The 24,059-nt window shown below is 40.2% G+C and overlaps 1 protein-coding gene across 10 annotated transcripts in view; it reads right to left on the bottom strand.

Annotated features, from left to right (window-relative positions):
- Nucleotides 1-1,110: 1,110 nt before the first annotated feature.
- BOD1L1 (biorientation of chromosomes in cell division 1 like 1) overlaps nucleotides 1,111-24,059 on the bottom strand; it is a 55,750-nt gene continuing 32,801 nt past the window's right edge. The window contains exons 11-26 of one of the 10 annotated variants that reach the window (XM_049708793.1): nucleotides 23,357-23,421; nucleotides 22,384-22,468; nucleotides 20,209-20,252; nucleotides 18,723-18,780; nucleotides 17,429-17,499; nucleotides 16,744-16,816; nucleotides 15,924-16,003; nucleotides 14,205-14,289; nucleotides 13,763-13,836; nucleotides 11,821-11,896; nucleotides 11,708-11,739; nucleotides 10,338-10,383; nucleotides 8,358-8,407; nucleotides 8,176-8,260; nucleotides 7,640-7,793; nucleotides 1,111-2,380 (exon numbers count right to left, since the gene is read on the bottom strand). In XM_049708793.1, the coding sequence (XP_049564750.1) occupies nucleotides 2,263-2,380; nucleotides 7,640-7,793; nucleotides 8,176-8,260; nucleotides 8,358-8,407; nucleotides 10,338-10,383; nucleotides 11,708-11,739; nucleotides 11,821-11,896; nucleotides 13,763-13,836; nucleotides 14,205-14,289; nucleotides 15,924-16,003; nucleotides 16,744-16,816; nucleotides 17,429-17,499; nucleotides 18,723-18,780; nucleotides 20,209-20,252; nucleotides 22,384-22,468; nucleotides 23,357-23,421 (1,196 nt within the window). In that variant the 3' untranslated portion in view covers nucleotides 1,111-2,262. Of the gene's footprint in view, nucleotides 2,381-7,639; nucleotides 7,794-8,175; nucleotides 8,261-8,357; nucleotides 8,408-10,337; nucleotides 10,384-11,707; nucleotides 11,743-11,820; nucleotides 11,897-12,435; nucleotides 13,245-13,324; nucleotides 13,474-13,762; nucleotides 13,837-14,204; nucleotides 14,290-15,923; nucleotides 16,004-16,743; nucleotides 16,817-17,428; nucleotides 17,500-18,722; nucleotides 19,532-20,208; nucleotides 20,253-22,383; nucleotides 22,469-23,356; nucleotides 23,422-24,059 lie in introns of those variants that run through there. The other 9 variants (XM_004282536.4, XM_033410679.2, XM_033410680.2 and 6 more) reach the window with 9 other exon arrangements.

Raw genomic sequence — 24,059 nt, 5'->3', positions numbered from 1 at the left:
GGGGAGTCCAGCAGCATCGCCCTGAAGAAAGAGGACTGAAGTAGGCAGGGAAGGACCAGCTTCAGCTGCAGAGGAACTGGCTGCATTACTTTCAGTCAGGGGACAGGCTGCCCCTTTGGGATGTCCCGCTGCATTGGCCCAGCCTTGTGTCAGCTCCACAGATGTGTGACTGTTCAGGTTGCCTACGGAGGAGCAACGAGGCATGGCAGTGGTCACTAAGCTGAGATGAGGGAAATGGAGAGTTTGAGGTGGTGTGAAAGTGTTTCCCAGTGGGATCTCGGGGGGAAGCTCCTGGCATTTTGGGCTGTGGAGTCAGGGGCTGTTCTGTGCATTGTAGGACACTCAGCATTCCCAACCTCCTCCCTTCTACTAAATATGGACCAGTGATGCCAAATCCTTGTGATGACCAAGAACTGCTCCTGTGTAGTTCCAGTGCCCCATGGGGTGGCAGCTCCTCCCTACACGGGTTTCAGAACCGCTGGAGGTTAAGTGACCCAGCTGAGTTCCCCACCAGACGATTCCTTATGCAGCTGCAATGTTTACTTCCAACTTTGTTAAGAGGCTGCATTTCCTCACCACCCAGCTACTCAGTCCCGTAAGGTCGTGCCTAGGGAGGGCGTTACTAAACGGAATAAGACTGGTTTCACGTGGAGAATACATTCTTGGGTGAGCACTTCTGGTGAACCAATCTAGAACCATCTAGTGCGAAGATGGTTTGCCAAGGAGTTTGGAGCCTTGGAACCCAGTCTGGCTTCTTACCCTTAACTAACTTTGAGCTTTGGTTAAACTCAACCATATAAATGGAAATAAGGAGTTCTCACATTCCTTGTCTCCCAAACCCCTTCCAGATCTAACATTCAATTCTACCGAGAGAGAGGCCATCACCGACTCAAATTTGAATGTGAAAATGGAACAATATATCTAAGACCAATTATTTAGAGAGATGAAACAGTTTTCACAGGGAGAAATTTTAAAATAGGGGGAAAAAAATTCTTACCACTCAAGTTTTGGGAAACATTTTATAATTTATATATAAAATCTCAGTAAGAAACAATGTAAAATGACAGAAATATCCAACTTACATTAAGAGTTCAAAAAAAAAATCACACACACTGAATGTAAATTTTAATTATAAAACAAGAATATGAACAAAACATTTTAAAACAATCTCAATTATTTGGCAACTCATCACATCATTGCTAGAGGCAAATTTGATCTTAAGAAAAGCTTAATCTTATGAAAAACTTAAGTTGGACAGTTTGCTCATATGAGAGTTAAAACATGTTTAAAAAAGAATCTGGCAATAAAGCCAGTTTCTATCTTGAAATAACTGTGTATAAAATAACATATAATCCTGAAGCTCGATAAACAGGAGTGACTTTAATCTTCAATGCATTTCTCTTCACTGAAAAAGACATTATGGAAAGAACATGGGGCAGCACAGAGAGGAATGGACACCGACACAGGGGTTTATGCTGCAGGTAACAGATGTAATTTTACTTGAACCGGAACCTCCTACGTCAGTGGGGCTGGTAGTAAAGTCAGAGATGCGAGTATAATCTAGAAACAAGTTACATTCTTAAAAAACAGAATCACAACTGTGAACAGAAAAGCAATGGAGACCCCTTCTTGAGCTAAACTACTTTACTCATACATGCGAGAAGAGTCTGTATTTCCTGCCAGATGAAATTCAGATAGTTACAGGGCAGGCAGAGTCCTAAAACATCTCTACTAATGACTGCATAGCATTTAAAACCCTTTTTTTTTTATTAAAAAAAATAAAATAAAATAAACAGATATATAGTAAAGTTCACAGATAAGTTTTCTCTGTAAAATAAATAAAGTGTTCATTGATTAGCATCATACATACAGTAAAATACAACCTGTTTTTACATGTTTATATACTGTACACAGATTACCAATTGGCAGCCTGGTGTCTGATGGGCTGGAAGGGTTTGCGTGAGTGATGTGTCACATCGGGAAATCCCAATTTCAAATGTTAAAATATACAACTACTTTGTTTTGAGTTCAGGTACAAAGTAAACTTATTTTCCTTTATCTGAAATAAATGTACATAATACTTCTATGAACAATAGTTTATAAAGCTGTTTAAAACATAACAAGAAAAAGCTTGCACCTAGGAACTTGGAGCACATGCACGGCCTTCCCCTGGTTAAAAACAACAGCCTGTGGCCCTGAGGCTTGTCCCTCTTCTCTCTACCGTGTCCCCTTGTGGACCAGCCAGGGGTGGCCGCAGTCAGATTACCGCTTTGCCTTCTTCACCGGGGTCTCCTCCACCCTCTGCTGGCCTCTGGTGCGTGCCCCGGGAGGGCTGGCTTCTCTCTTGCGTTTGGTAGGAGGGGAGAGCTGTGCCTTTGATCTGCAGTAAACAAAAGTCAAGGCCGTGGTAAGACTTAGAAAGAGCTGCTTCAAATAATTTGGGAGTTCTTCAAAAATTGGAAGATTTTTGACATTGAGAGCCAAGAAGAGAAAACCTGGATAAGGTCCACACAGGACAAGGAGACTCTAGAAGAGCCTATGCTGACTGGTTACTTGCTGACAGCCTCACATCCTAACAGGGCACGGGTGGGGGAGTTTGGAAGCCTGTACTCTGCTTCCGGTTCTGTCCTACTCTGGGTGTGGACCTTGGTCAAGACCACTTTCTTCTCTAGGCCCTAGTTCTTCTATCTATACAATAAAGAAATCAACGGCCAGTCCCATGTTGAAACAACTGGTGAGAACACAGCGGGATGGCAGCCTCCATCTGAGCACGCGCACAACCGTGGCTCACAGGACGTTACCACAGAGGACAGCTGGCAGTGTTAGAAAAGGCATGGGAACCTGAGAAGAGTTTCCTACCCAGTCTCCCTGCCAGCAGCCTAGCCCTGCTCTCCATTCTGCCATTAGACTGATTTGTCGGAAACTTCAGTTAATCATGTCAATATCACCGTCTTATCTCTTCTCTAGGACCTCTGATACTTTCAGCACAAAGTCATCCAGAACGCAATACACAAAGTCCTTTACCATTTGCCCTCAACTGCTGCACCATTCTGGACTATAGTCCTGCCAAAGTAGCCCCATTCCCAAACACAAAGTGTTCTCTGACATGTTCATATTTTGGCATGTGATTTTTTTTGGAACAACGCCACACCTCCTATCTGGCAAACCTCATTTTGAAGCCCCAGTTCAAAAGCAACTCCTTCTGGGAAGCCTTCCTCATCACAGAGCAAGCTGCCCTTCGGAAACCCCACAGCACTTTCCGTTGTTAATTTATCCACTGGAGTTTTTCAAATTGCAGGCTAGAGCCATTATTTTAAAACAACGTATTAATAGAACACAATAGACCATTGATATCACTTCTATTCAGTTTGGCTCATGAAAATTTTGTTTCAGTGACAGCGACAATATTGCAGAATACATTCTTAACATGAGCTGCTTACTGTCAAAAAAGTTTGAAAGTCAGGTACACATACGTCCCTCCATTAGATAGGATGTTTCTCCAGGGCAGCTGCTGAGGTTATTCCTTTTCCTCTCTCCAGTGCCTAGTACAAAGCCCGACATGTGTGAGCGAGCAGTAAATGTTATATCAGTGAAGACACTTGGAAAATAAAACTGCAGGAGATGGGACTCTACTGATGTGAAGACATGTTTTACTTATTGTTCCTTTGACAGCACAAGTAAATAAGCTCAAATCGAGTCAAATATTGTTGTATATGATGTAGTTTCAGCATGTTATCTATGCATGTGTTGAGAACAGCTAAAAACCAGTGGTTGTCAATATCCTATTTCAAACCATGACCAGGGAAAGCCATCAGCCACTAAGTGCGCAGCTATTTACCTAGGAGTGGGCGTGTGCCAGCACTGTGCTGGATGCCATACCGCAGAGAACAGAAGCTTTGCGCAGGGGCTTCCGTCTAGCTGTGTGAGCTTGGCTAGGTCACCTGACAGACCCTTTCTTTCCACTCAGAGGGTGGCCTATGACCAGCAGCACTGGCAGCACCTGGGAGCTTGTGAGAAATGCAGACCATCAGGTCCTGCCCCAGACCTACAGAATCAGAGTCTGCATCTCAGCAAGAGCCTCTGTGATTGGCCTGCACATTCATGTTTGAGAAATAATGAACCAGACCTTTCTAAGATTCTTCACATATATAAAATAAGGATAAATACCACATTTTACTTAATGAGGATTAATGGGAGAATATATGTGAAAGGTGCCCGGCACTTCAGTTTGCTTCGCTTTCTATAACACGGGGATAACAATGCATACATACAAGTATGCTAGGAAGATCAAGTGTGATAAGAGACATCAAAACAGCTTTCATACAATGTGAAGTCTTTTATTTTTTGATGCTATAATGTACAGAAGGTAAGGCAAGTCCCTGACCTCAAGGAAGAAGCTTATGGACCAGATAGGAAAACAAAACTAACACACTTAAAGCAATGGTATATGCCACTGTCAACTGCACAGCCCCAATTAGAAGGGCAACAGGAAGGAGGTGAGGATGAGCTGAACAGGCAGGGCGGCATCCTGAAGGCGGTGGGTGTACAGGATGGAAGGACCTGGCTGACTGGGGGCTGGTGGTGAGGGCGCTCCTCAAGAAAGAGCCAGCACAAGCAGAGGCAGGGAGCAGGGGTCGGCACAACCTGTGGGAAGCAGGAAGATGAACCAGGCCAGGCTGAAGGTGTAAGCCAGCTCGTGGCTATGCCTCAAGGGCTCTCCTGTCACCTCATTGCCTCTCCAGTGCTCTGAGCAAAACAGAAATGACCCCGGGCTGTTACCTCCTGGACCCTGCTGCAATGCTTTTAACCAAGCATTCAGGTCTGTGACCACTTGGGGAGAAACAAGCCTTGTCTTTGGTTCTGGGGGGTAGGAGTTGGCAGGTAAGGCTCACACGTGTCAAGGATAAAGCCTGTGCAGGAGGGCCGTGAGGTGGGGCAGACTGGTGAGGCCACCGAGACTCCTTTTGGCAGCCCTTCCTACTCTGTTTGGAGTAGATTTCATTTGGAAAACAAATGATTCCCAAAGACAGTTATTTGGCAAGACAAGAATCTTAAACTTAGGGAGAAAGCATCACTGCACCCACCAAAACCAATCTCAGGGGTTTAAAAGTGACTTGAACGTCAGCAGGGACTTACCTTCCAGTTGGGGAGATTTACTAACTTTTTCACTGGTAGATAATTCCTCTTTTGCTAATTTTTGGTGATTTCTAAGGGAAATTCTCTGGGCTGCCAAGTTTGGATGTTGCATGTGTAGATGGCTCGCTATGATGTTTTCTGAATCAGATTATAGAAACACTGGGCAAATGGCAGCACTGAACACTCCAGTCCCTGGGACTCCAGAAAGGACGAGGCTCCTCATGGGCAAGTCAGAGAATGGGGACTAAAAGTTGGAAAATGGCTGTTTTTCTGGACCACTGTTGGTAAGCAGGTCTTCATGTCACCTGAGACTAAGTCTGCTTATATGACTCTAGCTTTGCTTTCACTGTGTGGGACAGTATATCGTGATTTAGAGAAAGATAAATCTGTGATAAACAGAAAATATATTGGCTGATGATATAAGATCCCAAAGTGCTCACCAGAGTAGAATAAGGGGCCAAGATCGATGAAAGTACAGTTCACAAAGCTGAATGTTAAGGCCCTGGAACCGGGTCCAAGCAGTCACCTGCACAAGCATCAGGTAAGAGAAGAAATGTCCCATGAGGAAAAAGAACGTGCTGAGTTGGTGTGCAGCCCAGGCAGAGGGAGCCCAGTGAGTTGGATGCATGTTGAAGCACAGTCTAGAAGATAAGGTGGACAGGCCTCTTCTAGATTCATCAGCGCACACTTGGTGTAAACATTTGCTTCTTAAAAGAGAATACAGATAAACTGAGGAGAACAAACAGGATGATGAGGGGGCTCAAAACAAGAGAAGACCTAGAAGCCACCCTCCAGTGTTTAAGGGAAAGTTGTACAGGCTCCAAAGGTAGAAGCTATGGGGAGGCCAGCATCCATTGAACACAAGAGAATGCCATGAGGAGGTGGCTTTCCTGTCCTGAGGTAACACGCAGAAGCAGAAATACCTTTTCAGAGGAGCTGCGGGCAGCATGATCGAGGTACTGATGGGTTTGCAGTATGGACCCACTGAGACCCCATGTGACCCTGAGAATCTGTGGGATTATAAAGATGCCAGAGCCCTGGAACCAATCAACCAATGCCAAGGAATCTAAAGTCATAAGCTCCTAAAGTGCATTAAGGAGAAGCATTGATAATCTGGGTGATTATAGAACTGTAAGTCAAATACGATTTATTTTTGAAGAATAAATTTTAAAGGGAAAATCTGTTCGCTACTTTTAGACACTCACTTGAAGATGCCTAGAAGGCCTGTGGAACTTTCCGAGTTGGGCTCGACTATACTGGATGATCTTTCCACGAGTGTAAAAGAGGGAGGGGTGTCTGTACCCAAACGCACCCTCTCAATCAGCAGATATCTTAATTCTGTGATTCCTATTTATCTGAGCTGCCCCACCTAAGAAACAACCATGAGACACCTCACCTTCAGCCCTGTGAGCTCGTAAAGTCTTCTGGCTCTAAAATCTCATTCTTTGAGAAACTAAACCACATCACGAATGCCTAATAATGTACAGGTTTAGAGGAATTAGAAATAGGCTCATTTTAAGTCTTTATGTAAACATAACACATTATTACTATTATACTACAGTGGCAGATGTTAATAAGTGATACTCTTGAAATAAATATTCCTGAAATCTTGGATAATGAAATTATAGATGATGATACCAAGATTAACAGCTTGTGAATCACATTAAAAATGGAAAATATTCACGCTTCAGAAAAAGTTATAAAACTGTAAGGTGATGCAACACTTCTCAAAATGGGCTGTGGGGAAAGGAATACTGATTGATGTTAAAAGGTATACTAACAGGGGCTGGGGGGCAAAGTATAACTGACAAAGTTAAACAGGTTTCTTTCCTTTAGGACCATGACAAGCCCTTAATATGGTAATGTACACTACAGCTTAAAAAGGAGAGAAAATTCAGAGGCATTCCCCAAACTCACTTGACCATGGTCCTCTTTTCTCCAGAGGCTCTGGCTATACTAGGGTTTGGGAGAACGTACTATGGGAAACATATGAAATTGCCAGTTATGTAAGTGGAAAATGGTGGCCATCCTGGCGATTTCACGTGATGGACCTGTTACACAGCACTGTGAGGTGCATCTTGCAACGGGTATGGGCTCATGATTTCTCTTTCTCACTGCAGCTAAGCACGCTGCACACAGAGACTGTGTTGTATGTATCTGTGTTTCCATCCACGGTGCTTAGCACTGCATCTGAGACATCTACTCATCCTTGATAAATATTTATGAAGGAACTAAATAGGTTGCACCAAACAGGTATCTAAAGCCTGGAAAAGATTCCAAAGTGATCCTCAAAAATGGTTAAGAGGGAAAATAGCCTCTCCCAGAGGAACTGAAATGTCAGAGGGCTGGGAGCATGTGCTCTCTGCTGAGGATAAAACGAAAGGAAAGAGCTCACACTGTGGCACAAGTGAGTCAAAGACAAGAGAATCCCATGAAACCCACAGCTATTTCCTGATGGAGAAGCTGGTGAAGGTTCTGGAAGCTCTCCTTTGTCCCCTGTTACCTCTGAGCCTCTGATCTGGTGCTGGACCTTGTGGTGGCTCCTGTGGGCTCATCCTCTTCCTCTTCTTCCTCTTCCTCATCAGACTCCTGGTCTTTCTTGTCCTCAGTTGCTTCAGAAGCTGATTTCTGGCGTTTTCTTTCTGGCTCTGAGGATTCTGTTCAGACAGAAGGGTAACACCTGGATTGTACAATTCCCAAAGACACTTCCAAAGGACAGATATTAGGGCCTTGGAGGCAGAAGAAGTGGTTTTCCACTTCCTTTTTGTTTCAGCACTTGCAATTTACAACTGTTTAACTTAATCTCTGGGATAGTTTACTTAGGCAGTTCACAGCCAGCATTTGCAAAAAATTCACATCTACTCAGAAAAGCACCTGGGATGTACCATTTCTGACACAGGATTAGAGCCATTTCACACATATTTATGTAGTATTAATACTAGCTGCACCCCCTGGATTTTTCCTCATCCAAAGAAAAACTCTTAAAAGGTGATTCTGAAATGATAAGACTCTGTAATTAAGACTCTGCCAGGAACATACCAGCATCATCTGATAGAGTGAGTGAACGCTTGGGCTTTCTTCCTCTCCGACGCACATTTGCTACAGATTTTTCTTCACTGTCATCCTAGAAGCAATAAAATTAAAGTTGAAATGGTGGTCGCTTGAGCATTTACTAAGTTTATTTCTAAAGGACATGTCTTGATAAGAAAATTAACACTTACATTGCTTCCACTTCGTTCTTGTAGGTTAGGTGTTTCTTTATTGGACTCATCTTTAAGAAAAGGAAGATCTCTGCATTAGTATTTTAATTAGTGTCAAATTAAATTTCAACAGTTTGGCTTGCTGTCTGTGAATGTACCAGTGCTAATTAAGGTATTCTTATGCGATTTATCATTGTTTTTGTATCAGCCAAGCAAACGTTGAGGTGGAATACCTAAGCAAAAAAGCACGTCAGAATGAAAGTCAGGATACCAAAGTTTGCATTTCAGATCTGTCATGAATAAGCTATGTGATCTAGGCAAATTACTTAAATTCCCTCAGCCTCAGTTTTTTCATCTGTGAGATGAGGATTTGGGTTAGATTGCCTTCATGGTTTCTCTCTTTCAGCTCAAATGCTCTGAACCTGGAAAGAGAGGAGGAAGGGGACATCTAGGGAGCCCCCAAGAAACAGCAGGAACTGCAGGTCAGGATTCCAGACTTTACTCAAATTGTAATGGAGCTCTATAAATAGTACAGCCCTCATTTGATAAGTAGGAAAATGAGGCTTGAGTAACTTAATTATTTGTTCAGAGTCACATAACTAGCAGGTGGGGGGGGGGCAGTTGGAATTCTTATGACTCCATATACTTATACCATGGTACCTAGAAAAGCACATTTTATAAGCCTATTTTAGGTTGTGAATACCTATTCTTTATGTATTTGCTTTCTGTAGATGTTATCATTTTCTGAGAATGTATCTTGGTAAGAAAAATGAAGTTTAGTTCAATGCACTGTTTGAAGCTAAGATTATGAGGATGCTGATTAGACACTCAACAACCCAAAAGTGGACTTATTAGTGATGAAGACTGCGTAGCTGCCTTTTCTGCAAGTTCACTAAACTAACGTAGGTAGAAGAGTTAAAAGCCAAGAAAAAGGCTCACAAAGAAGAATCCAGTCTTTAACTGGTCATCATTACCCTGATTCAGAAAACTACTGCCCAACGACAATACTAAAACATAATTGCATAGCTTACAATAGAGTCTTTAAAGGGCATTTGAGTTCTAAAGATTTCTTGTTGTATGGATATAAAATATTATAAAATTATGAATAAAAGATGGTTAAAAACAAAACATAAGCAAAACCTCCTTTTGTTAAAAAAATAAACAAAACTTAATTTTCAAAGAGGCAAGAAAAAGATGATCATAAGATCCCACACATAGTTAAATGTGGAAAAAAATTTTAAATTACACATTTGCTTTTACCTTGCTAATCAAAATATGTACTTTCCTGATATGACCATGCTATTTATTTGGTCCAAAATACTTGTCATATTCTTTTTTTTTTTTTGCCTGTGTCAGCACTTTCAAACCCATCAATGGCTATTTTTTGCTTTTATGTATCAAAAAATTTAAACCATGAAATTAATACATACACATAGTAAAGATTCTGGAAAATGCAGGCAACAGTAAAAACACGAAATGTTCCTACTATCTCACCAGCCAGAGCTAATCATTATCAACATTTTGGAATATTTTTTCTCCTTGGAATGAGGACAAAAACACTTCATTGAAACAATTTTATCTCTTGCATCCTAGTTCTGGAAGCTGCACAGGCTCCTTTCAAAATTCTTCTTCTGAAAACAATAGGCTCTTGGGCTGAATTCCTGTCTTCCTGATAAGAGTTCCCAGTCCCAGGTTGATCTATTTCTCCCTAAAACATGTCCATGAAAGTATGGTTTGGACACAGCAGTGCCTTCCCTCTTTTGCTCCGTGTTGCCCTCCCCCTTCTCTCTGAAGACTTCCCAGACTAACAAAATTGAGAATGACTCAGATCACAGGAAAAGCCACTAGCTAGAGTCTCTCATGGCTACAAGGACAGCCGCTTTTACCAAGGAAGCCACCCACTTCATTGGAAAACAATGAAATTCTAAAACCTTCCCGGACAGCCAGGCTTCCCCACCCCTTCCTTAAATCATACAGAGAGCAATGCTTTTAGGTACATACCTGTTTCCATTACTTTCTGTTTGCTGCCAGGTGGAGATTGTTCTACCTAAATTTAAACAAAGAAAAAAACTGAAGTCAGCAGTTTGTTATCATCCCATAGAAAGTCAATCAACAATGTAAAGAAGGTACAGGAGGACCTCTGTTTATTATGTAGGCAGAATATCTGGAACCTACTTCCTGCAGTTGATTAAACATACCAAGCAAATATGGATGCCTATGATTCTGAACACACAGGTCTTTCCACAAGGAGGATTAGGGCTGCCACAAGCCTCTTTCCCAGCCACTGTGCTGCTACGCCGGGGGGGGGCAAGCAATGGAGGGACACACATGGCCCGCTGTTAATATTCCCCAACCCGGCCCGGCAAACCATCTTATGTGTTGGTAAATGCATTCACACTCTTACATGTGGCTCTTTGGTTCTGTTGTCTTAAAAGAATTCTAGTGAGATAATTAATGCAGATATTGTTACACTACTTTATATCCAAGGAAATGGGAGTCTCGAGAGGGTCACATGACTGGTCCAGTATCACAGATCTGGGAGTAAGTGGCAGAGCTGAGGCTTGAATCCCATTTGCTTTTTTTTTTTTTTTTTTTTTTTTTGCGGTACGCGGGCCTCTCACTGTTGTGGCCTCTCCCGTTGCAGAGCACAGGCTCCGGATGCACAGGCTCAGTGGCCATGGCTCACAGGCCCAGCCGCTCCGCGGCATGTGGGATCCTCCCAGACCGGGGCACAAACCCGTGTCCGCTGCATCGGCAGGCGGACTCTCAACCACTGTGCCACCGGGGAAGCCCCCCCCCATTTGCTTTTGTTAGGTCAGTGGACATGTCTGTCCTCTTAATAATGTTATCATTGAAACTCATGCAATGACGTCTTGGTACAATGATTTTGTTGGGTATACACTTCAGGGTCAAAGATAAAGAATATTAAAAAACATAAAGTATTACTGCCAATTTTCCTGCATCAAAATTGGTGTACATTCTACTATAAAAGGGCCTCCATAAAAAGTAGTAAGATAGACACTTTGGAGGTTTCCATAAAGAAGCCGTTATCTAAATATCATATAAAACAGCTATTTTCTATATTTTAATCAAGGATGACAAGAAGATAAGTCCCTATATAATTTATATAACTGAACTGACAGGTGAGGATAGAGTCAGAGTGAATTACAATTAATATAATTATATTTATATGATGCTATTAGTAATCATAATATTATCTGAATGGTTATTTGATGTTTTATTTAAGAGAATCTCTTAAAGCTTTTCAAATACTTTTTAGAAAAGATAGTTGAAAATGCTAATATTGCAGTATACTCTTTCCAGGTCAAGAGCAGATATTTGAAGAATTCTCATCTTTTGCAATTACTTACAATGACAATGCCAGCATCTGTTTTGCAGTCATCTTCTAAAAAATAAAAATCTCACTTAGAAAATCAGTTTGAAAATTTCTTTTGTGTGAACTGAAAACACACCAAATACCTACTTGTTTTTAATGATGTTTCTACAGGGTGTTTACGAGGTCTTCCTCTTTTCCTTTTAATAATTACTGGCTGATCTTCCTAAGGGGAAAAGGAAAAAAAAGCAATACAAAGTTTTATCCTCTATTATACAAATAGTTTGCTTTCTCAAAATGGGATTTAGAGTTCCCTCCTAAGAGGTCTCAAATCCCAGCTTTGTCTCTTAAAAAATATGTGACCTTAGGCTTAGTGCTTCATTTCTCTCAGTACAGTCCCCTCACTTGACAAACAATGCTGACTGAGTATGAATTCACAGAGTCCTGAGGATTATGAGATTATGAGATAATGAGATAATGGAAGTAAGCGCTCAGTGTCAGCTTTTACTTCTGTAATAAATATGTATGTCCACTTAAATGTGGATTTGGTCCTAGTCACTTGTGACCAAATGGGATCCCTTATAAAAAATAAAGGAGGCCACTGAAAAAAAACAGAACTATTAAAAAGCTGTATCAACAAACAATAAATGCTGGAGAGGGTGTGGAGAAAAGGGAACCCTCCTGCACTGTTGGTGGGAATGTAAATTCATACAGCCACTATGGAGAACAGTATGGAGGTTCCTTAAGAAACTAAAAATAGAACTAGCATACGACCCAGCAATCCCACTACTGGGCATATACCCTGAGAAAACCATAATTCAAAAAGAGTCATGTACCACAATGTTCACTGCAGCACTATTTACAATAGCCAGAACATGGAAGCAACCTAAGTGTCCATCGACAGATGAATGGATAAAGAAGATGTGGCACATATATACAATGGAATACTACTCGGCCATGAAAAGAAATGAAATTGAGTTATTTGTGGTGAGGTGGATGGACCTAGAGTCTGTCATACAGAGTGAAGTAAGTCAGAAAGAGAAAAACAAATACCGTATGTGGACACATATATATGGAATCTAAAAAAAAAAAACAAAACGTTCTGATGACCCTAGGGGCAGGACACGAATAAAGACGCAGAGGTAGAGAATGGACTTGAGGACATGGGGAGGGGGAAGGGTAAGCTGGGACGAAGTGAGAGAGTGGCATGGACATATACACTACCAAATGTAAAATAGATAGCTAGTGGGAAGCAGCTGCATAGCACAGGGAGATCAGCTCGGTGCTTTGTGACCACCTAGAGGGATGGGATAGGGAGGGTGGGAGGGAGATGCAAGAGGGAGGGGATATGGGGATATATGTAAACATACAGCTGATTCACTTTATTATACAGCAGAAACTAACACACTATTGTAAAGCAATTATACTCCAATAAAAATGTTAAAAAAAAGCTGTATCAAGACTGGCAAACTTGGCAATGGTTATGTAGAAGATCTGGCTGGTGTACAAGTTGTTTCCCTTGATTTATGGACCTCCGTCTCAGGTCACTGTGATTCTGTGTCCCCCTGGGCTCTCTGCAAATCCGAAGGGGCCTGGAGTGAGCAGGGATGGAGGTCTGCCTCTCCTGCAGCCTCCCAGGAATCCCTGACCTCACCTTGTCAAACTGGGTCCCATCTGGCACTTGCTGCAGGCCTTCCGCACATCCTGATGCTGCTGCTCCCATTTCGTTCTGCTGGACTCCAGGGCTCAGCAGCTCCCTGTTCTCTGACCTGAGCTGGTGCCTGGCTTGGCCGTGCTAAGCCTCTGGGTCAGGAAGTGACATGGACACTGAGGTACAGATCTGGGCTGATCCCATGTGGCTGACAGAAGTAGGTCTCATACAAATGTTTGGATAAAATTAAGATATAGGGAACAAAATGAATCAAAATGACACTGATGAAGTGCACTGCATGAAATGCTGTCCTAGTGCACTAAAAAAAAAAAGAACTACTTCAAAAGCATTTAAGAAGAACTTTGGGTAAGAGCATTGAATGTATTTTGTTTGTAGTACTTAAATAAATCTGAACAAATAAATATAAAAAATATTTCTCACCTCCTGAGATTTTATGTTGTCATCATCATTCTGCTCTGTCTTTTCGCCAGCGGCTTCACTGCTGCTGTATTCATCTGAAGAAAGAGCAGAGCTCGTTCACTGCTGGGGACTACACTCAGCCTCAGCGCCAGGACACCTACCAAGGTGACCTATGTCGTCCCCGTCACACATGCACACAGACTCCATTCTCAGGTGGACACACCAAAGTTAATAAGCCAGAGTCTGGTTAACCGATAAGAAGCACACTTTGGGTAAAACAGGAGCCAGATTAAAAATGATCCCCAAGCGCTGCTGATACTCAGCGCGACGTACTGTGTTATAACGAGAAGGCAGATCAGCAAACTGCAGTTTCAGCTGGTGAAGCCTGGTGAGAGATATGCTGACTGCTTTGAAGGATTAGTCTCCTCTTAAAACAATTTATCTAAGTAGATGTATTACTCACCTTTTTCTTCCATGGCCCTTGAAGCAGTGTTGTTTGTCTTAGAACTTGTTTTAGGTAACTCTTCCAAATCTCCAGAGTTCTCTTCCTATGGAGAAGTTGAACAAGACAAGAAGCTTCTTTTTCTTACTTATTTCAACAATAATTTCCTAGCAATCTTTTAGATATTTGTGGGAATTTTTCTTAAAAAGTAACAATCTTGCTGCTTGGGAGACTACACAAAAAGATACAAAATCTGAAGGCAGAAAAGCAAGAGATAAGGCTATAAAGCAACAAGGCCATTTTTTTCCCCCTGCAAAATGGAAATTGCTCTCCTCCCTCACCCTGGACTTTTCAAGAGAAACTCCAAAGAAAGAACTGAAAGGAATTTACAACAGACTTTTTTTTTTTTCTTTGCTGGTGGAGGCGAGGGGCTGGGGGAAAGGACTAAAGCAGAAGATGCCAAAGAGAACTTCTGGGTATCCAGCTGGGCTGATTTAGAGCAATGATTTCTCAATGGTTAAATTATTTGCCCTTAGTTGCAAAGAAGTTTTGAGCATGAAATACCAAATTGTTTATACTATGATACTAATATAATGTGTAAATAAAAATATACAAGTTACATTTAAAATCAGAATACTGTTTTATATTGAGAATATTACCTGTATATGTGATTTTTAAATGAAAATAATTAAGTCAGAGTATATTTAAATTTAACATTAAAAACCTTACACAAAGTTGAAGGGAAAATAAAAGGATACCCTTTAATCTGTTTCTTTCCAAATTCAGGAGTACTGTCTCAAGATTTTTGTTCTGGATAGGGCAGGGGGAGTGATGGGCTTTTTAAAACCCAGTATCTTTCCTTGGCCACAACCAACTGAAATTCATGACAGTATGTGACTTTACCTCTTCGGCTGTTAAAATTCTTTTACTACTTTTTATTTAGTTTATCAGTTATTGGGAGGAAAAGAGACTATAAACTGGTTTTAGTGAGCTGGAAGTCAGCTGCATATACTTATAAGGTGACTTAAATACTTTTGGAACAAGTTGGAAAAACAATAGATTAGGGAAAGAGAGAGAACAAGAAGATGGAGGTGGACTGGAATAGACACTGAGAAGTACTGAGTCTCGGAAATGGGAGAAAACCCAAGAAGAGGTTATCTACCAGGAAATGGAGAAATCTGGGCCTAGAACAAAAGACAGGGTAAGAGCAGAAATGAAAATTTGTGAGCCGCTTCCCTGAGTCACAAGGTGAAAATAAGATCATAGGAAAAAAGAGGCAATGAGGGAGGGCCCATCCTTGGACTACCTATATTTTAGGGGCTGGAGTTATGGTAAAGAGAAAGCCAAATATTAAAATTTTTAAACAGTATGTATCACCGTATTTCACTGTTCTCATGTAAGTATATCTGTAATAAAGCCTATTACACTTGGGAAGAAAGGACCTGGAAACCTAAGGAAGTCAATAATATGAACAAAAACCTAAGCAATGATTATACCTAAATTGTGATATTAATACAATCTTGCAGTTTAAGATTATAAAGTGCAACATTTGTTTTTTTCCTTTGAGAGAGCCTAAAAAATATACACCTTTTATTTTTAGAGATACATAAAGTAAAAGAGATATTAGAACTATATATATAATATATACACACACACACATACATATAATACAAAATAAGTATACACAGTGATGTAATTAGGTTACCCCTAAAACTTAAAATTAATATGTGGAAAAAGTACCTTTGTATCTTGTGGCTCAGTTTCAGAGCATTGCCTCTGTCCTGTTTCTATTATGGAATCCAGGACATCTGGATTATCATCTGTAAATCAGTTTGCACAGAATCACAAAGGAATAAAAGCCAAATGAAAAAATGAAATGCATAGTTCTATTTTAAAAAATGACAGTTTGAGACCTCTTTCTTAGGCATTTATGATGTCATGTGACTTGAGCACTGAACACTGGCCTTGGCCCTAGCAAAACCAAAAAAATAAAAATAAAAAAATCTACAAATGCTCAAATGGCACCAACAAAGCAGGAGGTTCTGTGGAGAAGGCTTAGGACATAGCGTTTCCAGAGATTCTTTTATTCTTGGCTGAGCTGTGTGGCTGTGGTTCCCCAACCAGGGATTGAACCCAGGCCACGGCAGTGAAAGTGCCAAGTCCTAACCACTGGACCTCCAGGGAATCTCTGTCCACAGACACTTTTAACTTCCTGAACAGGTTAGCACCTAAGAGGTATGGCTTAGCAATTAAGACCATGCTCTTGGGAATCAGATTTACTTGATGGCACCTGGCTGGGGCCCAGGCCCAGGTTACAGAGGAAGCCTGGGTTTTTGTGATTTCCAGGGGTTGGGTCTTCTGCAGGGAATAATCTAGTTTCTAGATCAAGTCCAGAAAAGACCCTGGAGGTGTCAAGCTGGTCTGGAAACACACTAGAGTTAAGAATTGTAAACAATTACTACCCTCAAGAATTTTCTATGTTACCGGCCCATTATTTTGGATGTGAAAATAATATGATTTTCAAAGATGTCTAAAACAGGAACACATATATTCTAGATACCCAGTTCATCTTCTGAAGAGAGATACTGCTTCTTACTTTTTCTTTTAGGCATGTGCCTTTCTTCCTCTTCAACCTAGAATTAAGAGTGACTATATTAAAGACAGTAGAATTTGGATCCAAATCTACTTAAAGAGGGGCACATCGTATTAGTTTCTAGCCCTTGGAATAAATTTTTTAAAAATCTATAATATTGCTTCTGGCATCTAGATTTGGATTAGACTCATTTTGTAAGCTTGAGGTTTTTTTTTTTTAAGATTTTAATATAAGTCCAAACAAAATATCCACATCTATTTTTGGTTACATACTGTATTTCAACAATTCTAAAATACGTTAAAAAAAATTCTCATTTTACCATCTCTGAAGTCAAACTATGTCTTACAATTGATGGCATGTCATAAATTAATTGGCAACATTTTTCTCCCGTCTTGGTGGCCTATTAAAGGGCTGATGAATGGCAGTATATGAAAAAACATCCTTGACTGTACCGTAGGGACATGTCCAAATAATCCTGGGACCTGCCAAATTACCTAAACCTTACAAGAACATAAAGAAGTAACAGTGATATGGAGAACTCTTAATACATACATTTAATTTCTTATATACACAAAGAGGTAAAAGCCTTTATGCACAGGAGAAAGCACTATGCATAAAACACGAAATACTTGAGTTTCTTATGAAAACCCACCTCTTTAGGATTTGTTTCAACACTATGGCTTCTTATGGCTTCTGTGTTGTCTTTTCCACTATTGGATGTCTCTGAGTAATAAATACAAAAGAAAAAAGAAAAAACAAAACCCCACCTTAAGTATTCACTCCAATACTTATTTTAGGGGTGTGTGTGGAAGGGGGAAGGAAAAATGACTGTGGTGGGATCCTCACAAAAACTATGTCAGTTAAGTTCAATGATTTCCATTTCTAGACTTGAGTAAATGGAGTTGAAGGAGGGAAGAGAATCACTGGAATTTACATGGTAAATTTCAAAGCCATTTCTCCCCCCAGCTCCTGTTTCAGCACAGTATGAACAAGTGTCCAAGGGAAACAATAGATCATGCATGGTAGCTCTCTTTGTAATTGGGACAAGTTGCAAAAAACCTCAATGTCCACTAACAAAAGAAGCAAAATAGTAACTGTGGTATATTCACACCATGGAATACTAAAGAGCAACTGAAGTAAAGTAACTAGAGTTATACATGTCAACATGACAAAAAAGAGATTGGGATTGGGGAGGGGGGTGTAATAATATGGATTCAAATATATCTGTAACATTTTTTTAAAAGTTATGAAGCAAATATACTGCATTTTAAGATATGACAAAACTAGGTAATGGATACATGGGTGTTTATAATTATTGCCACTTTACTTTGGTTTGAAATATGGTATAACTTGTTATAAAAATAACTGTATAGGGGATTAAGACCTCTTTCCCCATTCTTGGAATAGGGAATCAACAAAATCAGTAGGAATCAACAAAATTCTACATTTTGTTTCGAGAAGAGAATTATTCCTCTGGGGTTGACAGTCTCTGCAGGTTGCGTGCAATGAGGTCTGACCCCTGGGTGATGAGCCTCATAAATGTGATGTCCCTGATCTGCTACCAAACTGAGACTGCTTGTCAGAAATCAACAGTTAAGTACTTAGCACAGAGCCTCTCCTATGATACAAACCACTGGGGTCTATACATTTTGTATCCACGTTGGATAAATCTACTGTGAGGTTTCTGGCAAAGTTCTAGTAGCTATTTAAGGCAAGGCACCACTTACAAGCTATGTGGCCTTGAATGAGACACTGGACCACTCCATGCCTCAGTTTCCTCAACTACAGATGTGATGCTGTTAACGCTCATTGTAATGGATCATATAAACTAGATGAGTGAAAATTTGCAAACTAATTATAATTAGCACAGGGCATGTCACACAGAAGGCACTCAACAAATGATAATTATAATATTAAAATTACTACTATGAAATACACTAACTTACCTTCTTTGCTTTGAGATTTGCTATGAATTTCATTTGTTTTTGAGCCTGAATTTTCGACCTAAACACGCAACAGAAAAAGTTACTTATGGATAATCTCACACAAATCTTGAATATCTAGAAAATAATCTGGCCATTTGTGGGAACGCCTAAAGGAACTGGAGTCCGTGTTTTTTTTTTAATAAATTTCACCCACAAGCTCAAGAGCATAGGGCATTTTCCTTTTGAAGAAGTTTCAGTTTAAGAAATTAGCATCCCACTCTGTTTACTCTCCTTGTCTTTAAAATGGTATGGCAAAAGAGTAAGAAATAAGAGAGAAAAAATTTCCGAATTCTATGAATTCTCTTCCCATCCAACAATCCCTGAAGATTTTCTTTACTAAAAAATGTTAAGGGATTCTGTCATTCTGTCATAAGGTTTCCCTCTGGGAAATCTTGTCAACTGTACTTTTTTTTTTTTTTTAACACAGAGAGGAAGTCTTAGAATATCCTACAACATTCTAAATCCTAGCTACAGAATTTCATATTTGGAAAGGGCAGTTGTGCTTAGATGGGAAAAAGCCAGCTGCGGGATTCGGGGAAACAAGGTAGGATGCTGGGGAGCTCTGGAGGTTTCAGCCACATTTAGAATCCTTTTAACTCCTGGAGGGTAAACCTGAACAAAACCAAGTGGGGCTTTTCTCTTCCTTTTACTCAGTAGACCGTGTGTGAGCTTCTAGATACAGACTGGGATGTCTCAACAGGGTGAGGTAAGCCCTCTGATGCCATAGTTATCTGGTAGGAAGCAAAGCTCTTCTGAGTCCTCTAGGGGCACTGGAAAAAATGTAGCTGTCTGTGATTTGCAAGCATTTTACAAAATGTTCACTTCCCTATGCACTAAGAAAGAAAAAAAAAAAGCAAACAAAAACCCAACTCTTTCAAGCACAGAAGGGATTATGAGAGCCACAGCTGGGAAAAAATATGTATATATAGCAATTATAGTTTAGTATCTTCACAAAAAGTTTCTAAAGACATAAAGTGAACTTTAGTTTTTAAAATAAAGTCGGTTTGGTCTACAGCACCAGGATAATTTAAGACGTCACAGTCCAATTTGCATCCCATTATAGTAATAAAACAAACAGAAAGCTCCTAGCTCTTTGAAGGATTTCATTAGGATTACCAGGGGAGTTCCCTAGTCTGAGGGATCTGGGCCACCTTCTATTTCCTTAGTGCTGTTTCATGACATTGGCCTAAACAGCCACTAGAACACAGTGCAGCTGAATTGAGTGACTCCTTTTTTCTGAGAAAAACAACTAAATTTCCTGACATCAGTGGATATAATTGAACATGGAACTGAAGGTGTCAGTAAGTTGAACTTGAATGGAGAGCACGTCCTGTCTCCTAAAGAAATGCACAGCCAGCCCCTCCCCTAAATGTAATCGCTCTCAAAACCCCAAATCAAAGCAACCCCAACTGATAACAACAAAACTCTAACCATTACAGTGACTTACATTTAGTGATTCAATCACCAACAAAGGCTCCCTCTGTAGTTCAGCTGTTCAAAAATAAAAATGAGAAATAAGGAAACTGAGTGTTGTTTCTGAACCACAGAGAAACAAATTTAAAGCTTTTTTAGTTAAGTCGGAATATGTCGCTAAGTGGCCTAGCTGCTTTTGTGAAATATACAATCCGTGTTCTGTCAGTACTATCAGAAAAACAATGTTGCCTGCATTTTTACAGTAATGGCAGTGATCCATTAAATCACTATAGTGATGTAGCCATGTCAGTGATCTGAAGCTTAGAAGGACGGTGGAAGGAAGGCCTTTGCTGTAACCGTTAAGCGACAGTGTAACACTGGTTCATTTAAAAATAATGCCATCAAATGAAAAGTTAGATCCTATCCCTTCAAATGGCAATGGTCTATTTATATTCTTTGGAAACTTGAAGTACAAGGTCTACTGTTTCTACTCAACAGTGACAGAACACACATTTTTCTTTTAAAAACAACTTCCTTTTACATAAGTAGATCTCTTATTGAACCATACCTAAACACAGTAAAGTAAACTGAAATATAACTGTGGGAACAAAGAACTTCAGAATCCAAAAATGTTACCTTCTTGACAATTAACAAATGGGATATTAATTATTTGTATTATAACACATACATACAAATTTTAATTAATGCATCTGTCCAAGTTTTGGATAGATTAGTCATCGTTAGGGTTTTAACATGTGAGCATGAATGGCTTACCAGGTCTTGGGGTGGTCTTCCAGGACTGCCTGGTACTTTTGCTTATAAGGCTTCTGAGGTCACATACTTTGAAGGCTGCCCTTTCAGATGGTTGTGCCTTGGAAGGTCCCCACCCTGACTGCCCCAGATAGTTCCCGGTGAGGATTTATACACACTGCCTTTCTCTTTGCCTTGTCCACTGAATATACACCTACTCATCCTTCAATATTTGCCTCCAAAGTAGGGGGAGTATCAAGTGCTTGAAATGAAAATGCAAAACTTACATATTCTTTGACCTCTCAACTCACTCTTATGAAAACACTTAGGGAAATGCATGGTTACATGCATATGGAAGCTCACTGCAGCTAGTAAAAACTACAAAATCTGGAGACCACTAAAATATCTAATAACAAATGGGAAAATGCATTACAGACCACTATTAAAACAAATGAAGTTGATCTGTATACAATGACAATGAAGGCTGCCCACAATATATGGCTGAGTTAAAAAAAAAAGATAGAACAATATAATTCAGGTACCTAAACTGAATCAGAGTAAGTCTCAGGATTTCAGCCATGAATGACAGCACAAAGATATCTTCCTAAAGACCAAGAATGAGAAAGTGATTACTTCTGCTGGGGGCTAAAGGAGAAGATAAGAAATTGGGCCTTTGCAAGCTGTGTCTTTGCTCCTGGATCATGCTTTACCTGAACTTTGCAGTTTTTTGAATGCTATGGACTGGATGTTTCTGTCCCGCTCACATGGAATATATTGCCACCCACCCCATATACTGAAATCCTAACCCCCAATGTGACGGTATTGGAGTTAGGGTCTTTGGGAGGTAATCAGATTTAGATGAAGTCATTTGTAAAGTGGTCCTGACACCAAAGTGTTTGAGAGCCGCTGTCCTAATCCTGTCTGACACTGAGGCTCTCCCCTAAAAAATACTTAGTGGACACCAAATACTACTGCACAGAGAGACTGAGAAGAGGCTATGCAAGCGGGAAGTAGCTTCAGTAACTGGGCAACTGCCAGAGCCCAGGAGCCATGAGCGTGAGGTTAAAAGAAGTGGGAACAGGGGCCGGAGACTAGACTTTTGGAAGTGAACTGTGATAGCACCTTAAAGGACAGGGAGGGCCACACTGACACATTTGTGAGCTTGAGCAAGGGTTTGCTCCAAAGCAACTTGTTTGGCCACAATTATTTGGAGACATTGGATTTAAATAATTACCTTACATAATATTGATTGACATAATACTGATACTTCATGAGAAAAAGTATAAGTCAAAAATGAAATAGTAAAGAGTTCCCTCTAACCTATGTTAAAAAGTGAGAGGTAAATCCATATAGCCTGTCGATGTTTTATTACAAGTTAGCTACTAATTTTATGTGGCAATAAAAGATAAAACCACATGCAAGGAAAAAGTAATGTGAACAACCACTAAAAGGAGTTTACCGACTCCACTCAGCTTTCTCCCACTTGGACTTTCTGGTGGTGCTGGAATTTCATGATTTTTCTCTTCCTCTGATGGCACAAATACCTAAAAAGTCCAAAGCACCATAACAAATAAGTTAAATGAGGTTTTTGAAATAAGAAGGTAAGTTTAATTCACCTCAAGTGAATTAAACAAAACACCCAACATCCTGTGACAATATAAAAGTCTACTTTCAAGTTTGTGAAATTTAAAAATGAATACTGTCAACCTTCAGAAACAAAAAAATAAAATAAAATAAAATATGATAAAACTAATTTCATCCATCAATGGCTCTCCTATTGCTTTAAAGTAAAAGAGTACAACACACAAGGCCTTTCCTGATCTGCCCCACTTCCTCAAGAGGCTCAAGTCTCACCACAGCTCACCCTGAACCACTGCAGTGCCTGCTGTGATAAAAAAACAAAAACAAAAAAACACCCCCCAAACGAGATTTTATTCTAAGTATGATGGGAAGCCACTGGAAATTTCAAGCAGAGCAATGACACGACCTAATTTATGTTTTTCAAGATAGCTCTCAGGGCTGTGTGAAGACTAGAGGAGGGACCGGAGAGGAAGAAAGTCCAATGGGGACACTACTGAAGTAGTGGCTTAGATTACGTGGCAGCTATAGAAATAGAAATAGATGGATTCAAGTTATATTTTGGAAATGGACTGAATGTGGGGTGACTGAGGGTGACTCTTGGGTTTCTGGTTTGAGTGGATGGAACTGATGATGGCACTATTAACTGAGGTACTGAGGTTCTTAGCTTTTCCCCTATAGGATGTGACAATAACAAAACTTAAATGTCTTAAGTACAATGAGAAGCTATACTCTGCTTGTATAGCTATACAGAATACAGGAACTATATTCTGCTCAAGTGTACATATGTCTATATATGGTGAAAAGGTACTTACACCACTGACAGTTCAGCATAACTGAATTACCAGCCATACCTCAGTTTTCAAGTTGGCTTTCAGTCCCAATCCTCCCAAATCATTCAATGGAGACTCTTCAGTGCCTAATGAAATTCAAAGCACTAAATCAACTTAAGAATTTGCTTGCAAAATACATCCTGAATCAAAAGGTAACAGAATGTTGTTATCTAGTATGCCATGCCCTCTTCCTCTGCTGTCAATAGAAAACAGTAAAAAGGAATATATACGAAAATTCTCAGATGAAAGGCAAGGGGTCATTTACTCATTTTTGGTGGAGGGGGTGTGTGAAAATGTTTTTTTGCTGTTAAGATGGCTGCCCACAAAGAATGATACAATATTATTTGTGAGGACATCTTATTTCCAAGAATTTTTCTATAGTGATCTACATCAAGTTTGTCCCTAAAAGAAAATATTCTAGGCCACTGCGGTATATTCCCAATAAAGAAGGTGATTTGTGAATAGACTCACTGTACTTGCTTCATGCTGACACAGCAAAGTTGAACATAAAGTTAAAAACTGTGAAGTGGATAAAAAGAGAACAGAATTTTCTCTGCTAGAGACTCAAACCTATCCCTGTCTTGGTCGTTTCTTTCCTTCTCTCTTCTGTCCTGTGACTTCCAGTTTCTCTCACCTGCCCACATGTAAGTCTCCAAAGAAAACCCTTCCTTTCTCCAAGAGGCTGCAAGCTTGCCTTTGCTAAAAGCCCTCCTATTTCTGTTTC

The sequence above is a fragment of the Orcinus orca genome, chromosome 4, assembly GCF_937001465.1.
Source record: "Orcinus orca chromosome 4, mOrcOrc1.1, whole genome shotgun sequence".
In the NCBI taxonomy this organism is placed as follows: domain Eukaryota; kingdom Metazoa; phylum Chordata; class Mammalia; order Artiodactyla; family Delphinidae; genus Orcinus; species Orcinus orca.
The sequence above is the reverse complement of the archived record's forward strand: the minus strand, read 5'-3'. Positions and strand labels throughout refer to the sequence as shown.